General features: G+C 43.0%; 1 protein-coding gene and 1 pseudogene across 1 annotated transcript; both read left to right on the top strand.

Moving 5' to 3' along the window:
- Nucleotides 1-330: 330 nt before the first annotated feature.
- On the top strand, nt 331-2,127 carry LOC147426063 (acid phosphatase 1-like). Its single transcript, XM_086499098.1, has 3 exons — nt 331-762; nt 1,096-1,305; nt 1,717-2,127. Exons 1-3 carry the CDS (start codon nt 401-403, stop codon nt 1,892-1,894), a joined length of 750 nt encoding a protein of 249 aa, XP_086355224.1. The 5' UTR covers nt 331-400; the 3' UTR covers nt 1,895-2,127.
- Nucleotides 2,128-9,529: 7,402 nt separating this feature from the next.
- On the top strand, nt 9,530-11,664 carry LOC147426064 (uncharacterized; annotated as a pseudogene).
- The last annotated feature ends 1,174 nt before the right edge of the window (nt 11,665-12,838 follow it).

A 12,838-nucleotide genomic window follows, 5' to 3' on the forward strand; every position in this document is an offset into this window, starting at 1 on the left:
GAATAACATAATACAAATGCCGGTAGACAAGACTAACATTTAAGAGATACGATGCAAAAAAGCAAAAGGATGGCAAATGAAGATGCCATTGGTAATAAATGGAAGGATGAAAGCTATGGAAATGTGGGCTCCAAATAGTACCCTGCGATGGACGTATTGTGTATTTGCTAGAGGGTCGTGGATGTGGATTGGAAGAGTGTCTCGTGATGATAGGGAGGGGGGTGCAAATTACAATCTGTTAACCCTTGGGCGGAGGTTGGTAGGATTTAACCTACTATTCGTGAGGGCGCAATAAAAGCAGGGAGTGCACGACTCAGGCGGGGAGAGAGCGAGAGAGAGTGTGTATGTGTGTGACTGCGAGAGAGAGAGAGAGAGAGAGAGAGAGAGAGAGAGCGGGGCAATGGAGAGGTTGGGGGTGCTGTGGGTGGTAGTGGGCGTGTGTCTGACGATGGCCGGCAGCGGCATGCAGCTGGCGCTGGAGAGGCAGCCTCACTCGTGCAGAAGCTGGCGGTTCAACGTAGACGTAAACAATTTGCATGGCTGGTCGGTGGTGCCGCACAAATGTGAGGACGATGTAGAGGATTACATGACCAGCAGCGCCTACCACGAGGACGTGTCAGAGGCTCTGGACGAGGCCCTCACCTATGCTCGCACCTTCATGTACTCCGCCGATTACAACGCCTCTATTCGCTACGCCTGGATCTTTGCCGTCGACGAGACCTCCCTCTCCAACGTCCACTATTACAAGAACCACAAATACGGGTACTCTATCTGTCTCTCTCTCTCTCTCTCTCTCACTCTCTCTCACACACACACACACACACACACACAAAAGAAGATTCAGAATTCTTCTCATGTAAGAAAAGAGAGTCTTTTTTAGTGTTTTTCATACAATGCATAACATCATGAGCTTCTGCTCGAGAGGCACCACATACCTAGCTAGGTGCGATTGGGGGCAGGGGACCACCGGCCCCCCACCCGGCCGGTGGACCCCTACCCCCAATCGTACCTAGCTAGGTATGTGGTGCCTCATGATGTTGAGGTAAGTCACAATGTTGTCTACTTATTTTCACAAGAGAAAGTGCTATTTTGCAGAGCGGAGGCATTCAACGATACATTATTCAACAAATGGGTGGAGTTGGCAAAGGCTCCGGCCTTGGAAGCAACCTTAGACCTCTTCGATTCACTCAAGGATTGGGGTTACTGTCTCTTCTTTTTGAGTGGTCGTAATGAAAGCCAACGGAGTGCTACAATCAAAAATCTTGTTAAAGTTGGTTATACTGATTACGAAGCCTTGATTTTAAGGTAACATAGATCTCTCCAAAAGTTTAGGTTGTCTCACCTTCAACTTAAAAATTTTGTAGTTTAATTCTTTCACCTTCAACTTTAAAATTTAGAGGTACATCTCAAAATTTGTAGGTGGGATTACACTAAACCTAGAGATTCTTAGAGCATTGATTGTAAGGATGGTTTGTGCCACCCTCTTGTCAATGGATACTCACATTAATCAATATCCGTGCAATTAAGCACACAAAAGATTTGGCTTTGTAAAAAACACAATTATTTACTAATGACTTCTTTATTATATGTTGCATACATTAATTGTATCACACAAAAGGAAACATTTTTTGCATCGATAATTATAATCAAGTGGGCATCTAGCTGTATTGGGATTAATAAACTAGTAAAAGAGATTGACATATTGTTGATGTGCAGACAAACCGACGACATTGGCGTAAATGCAACATTCTATAAGTCAAGTAAGAGGAAGTCATTGGAGGATCTAGGCTACACCATTGTAGGCAATGTTGGAGATCAATGGAGTGACTTCACTGGCGACTCAACGGGAAATCGTGTCTTCAAGTTGCCGAATCCTATGTATTACACAGGATGAGGCATGGACGAGTTGACATAAAAATGGTCAAGAGACTCCCTCAATAGAGGCTATTTTCTTTGGTTCAAATGATCTCTCTCTCTCTCTCTCTCTCTCTCTCTCTCTCTCTATCACAATAGCCATGCCACTTTTAAGAGGCAAAAACCCAAATTCTTTTACTATTGCTCTTTTGAAGAAATGTTTCTCTACAACATGGGACCTCAATGATGTACTATTTTTGTGGCTTTTGGAAAGTACTAGTCTTTTTTTCAAGTTTAAAAAAAAATGATAAATGACACACTAATTATAATCCACTAACATAGTTGAAACACAATAGAGGTTAAATTCAATGCTATTTTGAATGATCTATAGCTTTTACTTTTAAAGCAGGATATTTTGTTAAAGAAAATTGATTGAATAGCATATTTTGTTTATAATTTTGAAAACATGCTTGAAAGGCATATGAGTGAAGAATCTTATGTCAGCTAATTTAGTTTAGCATTTTCAGTAGTGCTCTTGAACTAATGATTTGAGCTTTCACATAAGCTACGTTGTTAGTTGAAGTGCGCGAGCAAGAGCGTGTGTGTGTGTGTGTGCAGCAATGGAGAAGAGACAAGAGGAGGAGACCTTGTGTTTGCAGGGGCTAAAACTCACTCTCTATATGTGAGCCCCCTTATTCTATTATGTACATAATGAATAAGTATCTGGGGAGGTCACCTAATAAAAATGTAACCTATCACATGAGTTCAACAGAAGGGTATTTAAAGTTCTTGAAACTTACAGAAATATATATACAGAAAGACATTATTTTTTCAAATTTGAAAAAAAATTACAGATTTTAAAAGAAAAGGGTACATTATATTCTTAACAAAATTCACAGATAAGGGGTTTTACAAATATGTCTTGAACGCACATGATATGGTAGTTTTACACATAGTGAACCCCCCGAGATAAGTATAGTGGGCACGCACCTGGCCTAACCGGCCACATGGGGCTTTACCCCAACAACCTCCCACGTAAAGGCCAATGTGTCCGTGAGAGAGAAAGAAAACTGTACAAAATTTGTACAAGGCCATCACAAGTATGACCTCAGCTAACGCTCACTAGCTCACTGAATATGTGTGCATCCAACTCTAATCGTAGAGAAAGTATAGAGAGATCGACACTATACTCCTCACCAAAGCCGCACACATCCTGCAGGTATCTCACCATACGTTGCAAAGTACCCCTATGCTCAAGGCCAACGTCAGTCACTGCACGACTAACTGCTCCCACTGCAAATGCACCTACTTCAAATGCAATCGCGGGTCTCGAGATGAGTATCTCGTACATGAGACTCCCGAATGCTGATGCAATCCTAGCAATATTTGCCAATCTGACCATCTCAGTCAAATCTGGCTCAGAACTCCACTCATGGAAATCACCCTGACACCCGAACTCCGATCCCTGGAATCCATCCTCGTGTCCATCGCATGTCATATGCTCACCAAGAGCATCTGTCTGTCCTGAACCCTATGTGGTAAGAGCAATGCCTAGCTCTAACTCACATACATCAGCCTCTGGCCTAAGCATATCCATGAATGACTGAATCCCGAATGCTGATGCAATCCTAGCAATATTTGCCAATCTGACCATCTCAGTCAAATCTGGCTCAGAACTCCACTCATGGAAATCACCCTGACACCCGAACTCCGATCCCTGGAATCCATCCTCGTGTCCATCGCATGTCATATGCTCACCAAGAGCATCTGTCTGTCCTGAACCCTATGTGGTAAGAGCAATGCCTAGCTCTAACTCACATACATCAGCCTCTGGCCTAAGCATATCCATGAATGACTGAATCACGGATGAATCCTCAGCACTCAAGTCATCCATATCCATCATCGTTTCCACGAATGACATGCCCTGTTGCACAACTATCTGCACAACTGGCTCAACATGCTCACAAACTGGAGCATCATGCAACCTATCCGCAAAGGAGACATGCCTCATCTCTCTGCATGGCTGCGTACTCACGAAAACTGTGCCGTCTCGCACATGACATACTCGCATCGCATGAATCGTGCCAACACTAGCACCTCTAGCTATGACTAACTGTCCACAATGCAATCTGAAACTGTGCTCATCCAGCACTACCTGGCATCCGCTGTCTCGTAAGTGACTCACAGAGATCAAGATCTGTGTCAAACCTGGCACATGGCATACATCTCGCAACACATATGATGCACCTCTCAGCAATGATATTCTGACATCCCCTGCACCAACTATGTCATGCATTGAACCATCAGCTAGACGCACACGTCCAAGCATACCACTAGCATATGTGCTAAACCACTCACGACTCGGTGTGACGTGAAACCTAGCACTCACATCTAGTATCCAATGCAAAGGTAATGTGTCGTCAAAAACCGACATAAGAAAATCAAGAGTAAACATGGAAGCAAAGTTGACATCTCCGTCATGCGTAGCCACATACGCTACATCTGCTCCCACATCATCCAAAGTGATAGCATCCCTCCTGTGCTGTCTCCTACGCTGTCTCATCCACCGAAAACAATGCCTACGTACATGCCCTGTATGACCACAATGCCAACACAGAACATCTCTATGTCTGCAATATCGTCCTTTGACTGTAGGCATCTCTCTAGACTCATTTGTGCCAAAAGCATTGCACAATCTTTGCCATAACTCCCTAGTTGTACATGCATCCAACCCAATGTGATAGACAAACTCACCAAGGTGTAACATGATCGTCGAACGTGCAAGCTCATCCAAGTCCTCCCACTCATCGTTAGTCATTGACTCTAGCCTAGCATCCATGCCTTGTAGTGGCAACACTTGGCCCAACTGAGTCAATGCATCATGCATACCTGCTTTCCAATGCTCAAAGTTTGAACCATCAAACTTTGTATGGAAAAGCACAAACCCTGACAATGACGTACATACCAAATCCATGGCGATAACCTGTGACAAGACCAAGCACAAATCGACCAACTGACAATAGCCAAAGCCTGGCTAACTCATACACCAAGTACTGTCAAAATACAACATAAGCTGTCTAAGAGAAGTATCAGCAAATATGGCGATCAATGTAACAAAACAAGTGAGCAAAACCGCTAAAATGATGCCAAAACACCCGCTCTAATCCAAGAGCACTATGTGGTAATCGATGAAACTATCATCAACAATCTCCCTCCTGAAGAGATTACCACATGTATGTCAAATGACCTAATCCGGTGAGAAAACGCTCTCACAATGCGATGCCAAAATCCTACGACAAAGCAACCACTGAGTGTCAAATGCAATCAAAACACGATTGCAAACCATGCGCATAAACAAATAAACTCGCAAGAAAAATCCGGCAGAGTTTCGACAGTATTTGGCTATCTAACCATAATAATTGTACATGCCATAAACATGCTCAAAACCATGAGCAAATCATGCACAAAACCCGCACTCAAGTATACATGAGCTGTCCCAAAGTCTCAACTCCTTAAACTTGGAAAACAATCCTATAAGCCGAAACACAAAGTGCATCAACCGCACTCTACAAGCGAAGCATGTACTAGCATAAACTTGAATGAAAACCAACCAAAATATGACACAAATTGATGCTCAAAACAGTTGAAAATCAGCCTACATATACCATTGCAAGGCAAAGAATACCATCCGCCGAAAAGCGCACATCATGTGTATCCACATGGCAATATAAACGAGCATCAAGCATGTACCAAATGTGTATCAAACATCATCCAAATTAACTGAAAATCAGCTCGCAATCATGCTATAAATGCTTGCAAAACTCTCTGCAAATCTATGCACCACACTTTCCGAAATCTGCTCAATCGCATAAGTTAATGCACATAACCTTTGATGAAGCCACTCTCGAACCTGAGAGTCCACAAGAATGCATACATCCACGAACTGTTCTCAATATGTGCGCATAAATGTGTTGAAAATATCAACCTACACTCTCTTCACTGAGAGCAAAACATCAATGCGTAAAACAAGAGAATGATAAAAGCTGAATCCGAGCTCTCTGAAGGTAGCAAATCACCACAATATGCATACATAATCTTCAACTTTTCAAATATCCTGCAGCCTGTCAGCTTATATCTTCCAAACCACTCATAATTTGCAAAAACTTCCTTCTGAAAAGTTGTAGACCACGCAAAAATGGTTGGGTCGCGCAGAAATGGACCTGAAATGTGATGTTTATATAGGTCAAAACAGATCTGTAAAAATCTGCACCTGTGTACCCTAGACAAGCAGGCAGTCTGAGTGATGTATCTCAAAATTGGTAAAGATTTTGAGAAAACTTTCTTCAACAAAGTTGAAGAGGAAGAAAAACCGATCAAGAATCACGAGAATCGGCTTGAATGAGAACGTTTTGGTAGGCCAAAACAGATCTACAAAAACTTGTTGTAGTTTTTGTTGCTTCTCTGTCTGCTTTCCCGCTGAGCTCCAATGGTGCTCACAATCCCTGAGCTCTGATACCAGTTGAAGTGCGCGAGCGAGAGCGTGTGTGTGTGTGTGTGTGTGTGTGTGTGTGTGTGTGTGTGTGTGTGTGTGTGTGTGTGTGTGTGTGCAGCAATGGAGAAGAGAGAAGAGGAGGAGACCTTGTGTTTGCAAGGGCTAAAACTTACTCTCTACATGTGAGCCCCCTTATTCTATTATGTACATAATGAATAAGTATAGTGGGCGGGCACCTGGCCTAACCGGCCACATGGGGCTTTACCCCAACATTAGCAACATAGATCCTAGGAATATTGTTTTTTTGGTGTCTTTCTTAAGAAAATATGGTAGCTTTTTGTGTGAGCTCGTATGGTTTGTTGTGGTTGTTTCTCATGGAAATTCCTCTACATGAGGCTTATGTATTGTGGTGGTTTTAATATATTGAACCTTAGAGCTCTCTCTCGCTCTCTCTCTCTCTCTCTCTCTCTCTCTCTCTCTGTGGGGGAACCTTTGTCTCTATTACATTGTTGTGCACATTCTTATTTACATTTCATCCCCTACAAGGCATCGATATACTTTTGCATCTAAGTTTGCAAAAGCTTAGGCAAAGACAAATAGTCCTCAAGAAGTCTGTTTTTCAAGAGACACCAAGGTAGTGGAAATGCGTGGGAGTGCTGTTAGCAATGGCTAACACATGCTACACTGAATATGCATCAAGCGGGAGATATCTATGGTTGTGCATAGTATTTCCACTCACTTTGTATAAGTCTTGGGTTCACTTGGAGTTCCAAAGTTGTATATGTTAGTTTGAGGGCTCAAGCTTAAACCCATAGTAGAAGGGATTGTTGGGAAGCCCTTAAAAGGAAGCCTTTAGGCAAGGAAGCTTCATTTTTTAGTATCCACTCTTGAGGATCCACTTTTGAGAGCTCCCTCTCTCTTGAGTGTTCACTCTTTGGCCTAGCCTTGACCTTAATGCCCATGCTTGAGAGGCTAGTGCTAACCATTGTAATTAGTGTAAACTCTTCTTGATTAATCTAATCCTTATTTTTTCATTAGTCTACTTCTTCTCTACATTTCATCTTGCATAAAGTAGTATTACACTTTCATTATTCTAGATTTAAGAGATGTATGTACTTCTTGCTAGTAACCACTCCTATTCTTCCATAAGCAATTGATTTGCGATATTTAGCATCACAAATTGAGTTGATTAAGTTGGGTCTTAATCTTGTAACTTGTGTGTGTGCCCTATTCTTTGCTTGTGTGTAGATAGGTTTTATAAAGCTCTAGCACCGTTCACCTCATGTGTATAGCTATTGATGAAGTGCCGTAATTGACATGTGGTAATTAGTGTGTGCTTATCATTAGTGTGCTTGGGGTTTCTAGTCTATGGCAAGTCGGACTTCGATGGGCTTGATGTGTGTAGGAGTTGTTTGATTAGAGTAGGTTTAGAGTTAGTCTTGCCATTGCTAATCTCTACTTGCAATGGAGAGGTGATCTCTTGAATCCTCTATTCCATTCATCCGATGCTCGTGCTTCCATGCCCTAGCCGGATTGCCGATCCAGGGATTTGATAATTTTTTGTGGGTTGCGATTAGGTCGTGCTACAACGCTTCCCTACATTTGGCGCCGTTGCCGGGGATCAATAACCTAAGCTAATGAGTTTAGGATGTGTAGAATAGAGTAATTTCATTACTTATTTCTCGATTTTTGAGTGTGTGTAACTCAATTCACTCTTCCTTAAGGGCCTACTTAAGATTTCACTGACCATTGTCACACAGTTGGATCATATAGACAAAGAGCTTGGTCGCCTTTGGCTACTAAACATCTGGCCTATCCATTCACCAGGTTCACACACTCACGCAATGATTACTTGCCAATAGCAGTGAATCCCTCATCTAGAGGGTCTAGAAAGGAAGGGGCACATCGATACGGTTCCTACTCTCAATTTATACAAACCTTGGCAACTTCAAGGCCATAATAGGCAATCTTATTGTTTATGAGGGCTAAATTAAACTATGTTCACCACTTTAGTTGAACATGATGAAAATCTTCTCTTTCTAGGTAACATGTTGGTTACGTGATGGTGAGCAGGGCCCAAGCCCTCTACACTAAGTGGTATGCGGGAGGGGTGATGGGATAATCGATTAGCGCTCTATGTGTGTAACTCAAGGGGGTTTGGAAAGGCTACAATCACACATGCACGAGCTGAGAGTTTCTACTGGGAAATGACCACGCTACCTCCTCTTCGAGGCTCGCTTGAGCTAACCACGTCCATGCATATGCCTTGCTAAAGCGAATGTTCCTCATTGCATACATAACTCCAAATTCATCCAGATTTTGATGTTGAATACAGACTGCGAGAGACCCTACCCATCCTCTCCTGGCTAGGTAGGCATGCTTTACACACAGCTCCATCCAATATAGTTGAGATTTTTAAAAGCTACATATCCTCTCTTGGCCAGGTAAGCATGCTTTCCACCCAACTCCATCCAACATAATTGTTTTGTATGGTGGGGCATTGGGCTCAATCCGGGCCCACCCCCCCCTCCCTCCCCCCCCCCCCCGAGCTTGCATGTCCAATCTATCTGATACGGTGTCAATCATTTTGTGCCTAGCGGCCACATCAGCTCGTGCACGTGCGATCCGTGTAACCTGCCTGGATTGCCCGATTTACAAGGGTGCCTAGGATGTTAGTTGCGGACCTTGCTAAAGTGCCTGAAGGTGTGACCCAGCACGAGAGGAGAGTAGTGACTTCATACTATTAGGTGTAGAACCTTGCTCCATAGAAAGTGCCTGGAGGTGTGACCCAGCACGAGAGGAGAGTAGTGACTTCATACTATTTTTGCCCGCCAGGCAGTGTTCAGGAAAAATGTGTCTCAACTTAATATCATGCCGTCTTCAATTTCCAAAATGCCGGTTGAGAGCAAGGGGAAAAGGAAAAATTCTGTCCCAAAATAGAGAAAAATAGTGTAAAAACTTGAAAAAGTAGCATGATTTTCTAAAATTTCCTCTTGGAAAATTAAAGGAAAGGAATTTTGTATGTTTGGAAAATTGATTTTTCCCGAACACTGCCGCCAGGTACTCAAAATTGCGAGTCGGGCGGCTGGAGCATTAACTGCATCACCCTTGTGGGCGATACAGAGTGCATTACAAGAACATGGGGATGGGGATGAGGACGGCTGTATGGGGTTTCTATAAGCAATGCAGAAGCGATCAGAGCTTGGGTCGAGGCAACATGGCCAGGAGCTGGATGTTGTGCTTTGTGCAAATGCCACCATTTGTTGCCATCGCGCTTCCAAGTTCTGCCAAAACTGTAGGCTGGTGGCTTACTGTGGCAGAGAGTGCCAAAAGCAGGATTGGAAGCTTCACAAGCTGATCTGTAAGTCGCCCTTGATGCAGCCCTCTTGGCTCCCCTCATGGATCCGCGAGTTGCGCACCCCCTCCTTCATTTCGCGCGATCAAGAGACTAAATATGCCTCTTTCGTATGTCCCCCGTCTCCCGAGATTGCCCTTTCCCAGCCCTTCCAAGGAGAGTGGCTTTGGGGCAATTTCCCTGCATATGGCCTCCTTGGGTCTTCTGTGCTCCGGACTAATGCTTGCCAAAGCGATGAACTTCGCCTGTGCTTTACTGCGAGTGGGGACCTCCGCAATGTGATTGAAACCGTGTGCCAGATTCCCGACGGATTTGAAGGCAAAGCTATTGTATATCATATATGTGAATGATCACAACCCCAAGGTGGTGCTGAGAAACTTTCTGATGCTGGAACTTCTGAGAGTTCATGGGGCACATGCCATTGATGCTGTCATTGCTCTGTGGTATTCTGTAGCCCTAACGACGGCCCAGCTCAAAGCAGTGAGTGCGGTTGCCAGGCAAGCAACCTTCTTTATCTGTGTCCTTGATTTCCTGTCCGCGGGTTAGGAATCAGGTTACTATGAGTGAACTTGTAAAATCTATGTTACTTTGAAGTCGTCTCTTCGCTAGTCTGTCGCATGTCCAGGTAGGTCTACACCTCAACATTACAGGCCTGAAGTATGTTCTAGAATTGAAGACAGTCTTCTGTGTGTTTTTCATCCATTTGTCTGGTTGTATGCAGACGAATGCAAAGCTGGTTTCAATCTGGAGATGGTGTATACGGCTATGCTAGCTCCTTTTGCTCCTCAATTCCAGCATGCCTAGTCGCCCAATTGAGTAATAATGTCATGGAGACTTTAGAGCATTTATACAACAATGACATATCCTTGGATTCTGCAAAGGAGATGCGGAAGTCGGTGATAATGAGTCGGCCAGATCTAGGACAACGTAAGATGGGATGCATGCGACCTGCCCATCGACTGGTTTATCACCATTTTGTGCAGACTGGGCTTCTACTTCCGTTTGGCGCACAACCATCTGCTGCTTGTCATAACAAGACTAATCAGTTTTTGTTCAGCCCTTTGTTGGGATGGACCCTGGGGGATGCGGTAGATCCGTTGGATGGATGGGATAGCAAACAAGTAAAAATGACAGGCGTTTCTTTTGGTGTGCCAGCCAATGATTTGTATGGTTGTCTCTTCTTTCATTTGCGTGCCAAGCTAAAATCATTTCTTGACAAGTGGAGGCTTGGCAGAATCCGGCTGGTCCTGATGGACGTGAATGCTTCAAAGCTGGCGGCAGATCTTCAACAGAAGGGGGTGAGATTGCATCGCATCGACACAAATAACTTAGCTGATGTGCATTACATGGGCATCGAGAAGGTACTGCTAGACTGGGCACCTCTTTTGCACCCAAATTCCAATAACTTGGTGAAGCCTACAATCATCACTTATTTCCTCAACTGGGGTCTCATCTACAACAGCGTGAAGGAAAGTTTGGAAAGTGCTGTTGAGGAAAAATTTGCGGATTACGCTGCTACTTATGCGGAGGTGACGATGGCAATGAAGAGGGTCATGAATTGGGGTCGTACGAAAGAAGGGTTTGCAGAGCTAGCGATGGGTCTGACAATGTGTGGCAATTTGAGGTGGTACAGGTATTTCCATGACTATAGCAAGGCATTTGATGAGTATTTGGAGATGCACACAGCACTGGGGGTAGCCCGAATGATAGGTTTGAAGAGAGAACGAAAGCATTCCGTTGTGCCCCACCGTCTCTTTGTGACTGAGAAGGCCAGTAGTAATGCCACCCTGCCTCTTGACATGGAGGACTTCTATGAGCATAATTGCATTGGAAACCACACCTTGACAGAAAGGATGGTGGAATGGACTACACTCTAGACACTGGCACTATGCATAAACCTCGTGACTTGCTTTGAACTTATCGATTCTAAATAGAAAGCCTTTTTGGATGGATAACTTGCAAACTAAAGGAATCATGAAAAACCATAGCACGTGACCTTATATTGCCTCCTGGTTATGAATTTTTGCAATTAAGCACAAGCAACAATGCTAACGGGAATTAGTGCCAATGTGTTATATATTACTAGGGAAACACAGTTGATATGACTATTAGGTCAGAGTAAGGAACAAAATGCGAAGGTTGTAGGGCAATGTTCGGGTAAAAATCACTTTTCCAAACATACAAAATTCCTTTCCTTGAATTTGCCAAGAGGAAATTTTAGAAAATTAGTCTACTTTTTTGGGTTTTTACACTATTTTTCTCTACTATGGGGCTAAATTTCTCCTTTTCCCCTTGTTGTGATCCAGCATTTTGGAAATTGAAAACGGCACGATATTAAGCTGAGACACATTTTTCCCGAACACTTGTAGGAACATCAAGCGACATGCACACTATAAAATCACATTCTACTCCTTGAAGGTAATGTAAGGTCTCCCTTTTCTCATTATTTTGTGTTTCAATTGCTTTTTTGTTTCTATCTTGACAGAAACTGACATTTCTTTTTTTCAAGGGAGCCATATACTAACACTCTATTCTATGCTAACTTTGTAGTGCAACATTTACGCAAGATACAATATATATTGGTTTTAGTAGTCGGAGGGCTTGCTAGATGAGATCTCTTGGTATGTCAGGCTTCGAATTCAATGCCATGAAACTAAAGTTTCTCGGTTCACCAAGCAAAGCTTCTTGATAAGAGTGTGAGAAATTCCTCTTTATTTCTTCACTAATTGCCAATTTTCTTTATCAAAAAACAAGTTTACAAGGAGATGTGTATAGATTCCTTGACAAAAAAACGATAAGTATGGATTCAAATGGAATATGGCCAATCGATTGGAATGAGCTCTGCGCGTGATGATGATGTAAAAAGTTCCTCTTCTTAATATATTCAAGAAAAATTTATTTTTAAGAAAAGGGACAAAGGAAGGTAGGCTTGTATTATATCCTAATATACATTTTGTTGATAATGCTTCATTGCATCTTAAATAGCAATTAAGATTTCTAGAAAGCGGTGTCTGAATACGTGCTCTCATATCCTCGAGCATATTTTCCCCCAAAAACCTCATTAGTTGTTGACACCGTACTTGAAATTTCTTTAATGTCTTTCTTGGAAGGCTTCACCTCAATGAATTCAACTCTAA

Source organism: Adiantum capillus-veneris, chromosome 24 (genome assembly GCF_014529385.1).
Source record: "Adiantum capillus-veneris isolate H3 chromosome 24, ASM1452938v2, whole genome shotgun sequence".
Taxonomy (NCBI): Eukaryota; Viridiplantae; Streptophyta; class Polypodiopsida; order Polypodiales; family Pteridaceae; genus Adiantum; species Adiantum capillus-veneris.

Coding starts and splice junctions, on each gene's coding strand:
- LOC147426063 (XM_086499098.1), top strand. CDS start 401: ATGGAGAGGTTGGGGGTGCTGTGGGTGGTAGTGGGCGTGTGTCTGACG. Junction 763..1,095: donor TACAAGAACCACAAATACGG/GTACTCTATCTG, acceptor GCTATTTTGCAG/AGCGGAGGCATTCAACGATA. Junction 1,306..1,716: donor TACGAAGCCTTGATTTTAAG/GTAACATAGATC, acceptor GTTGATGTGCAG/ACAAACCGACGACATTGGCG.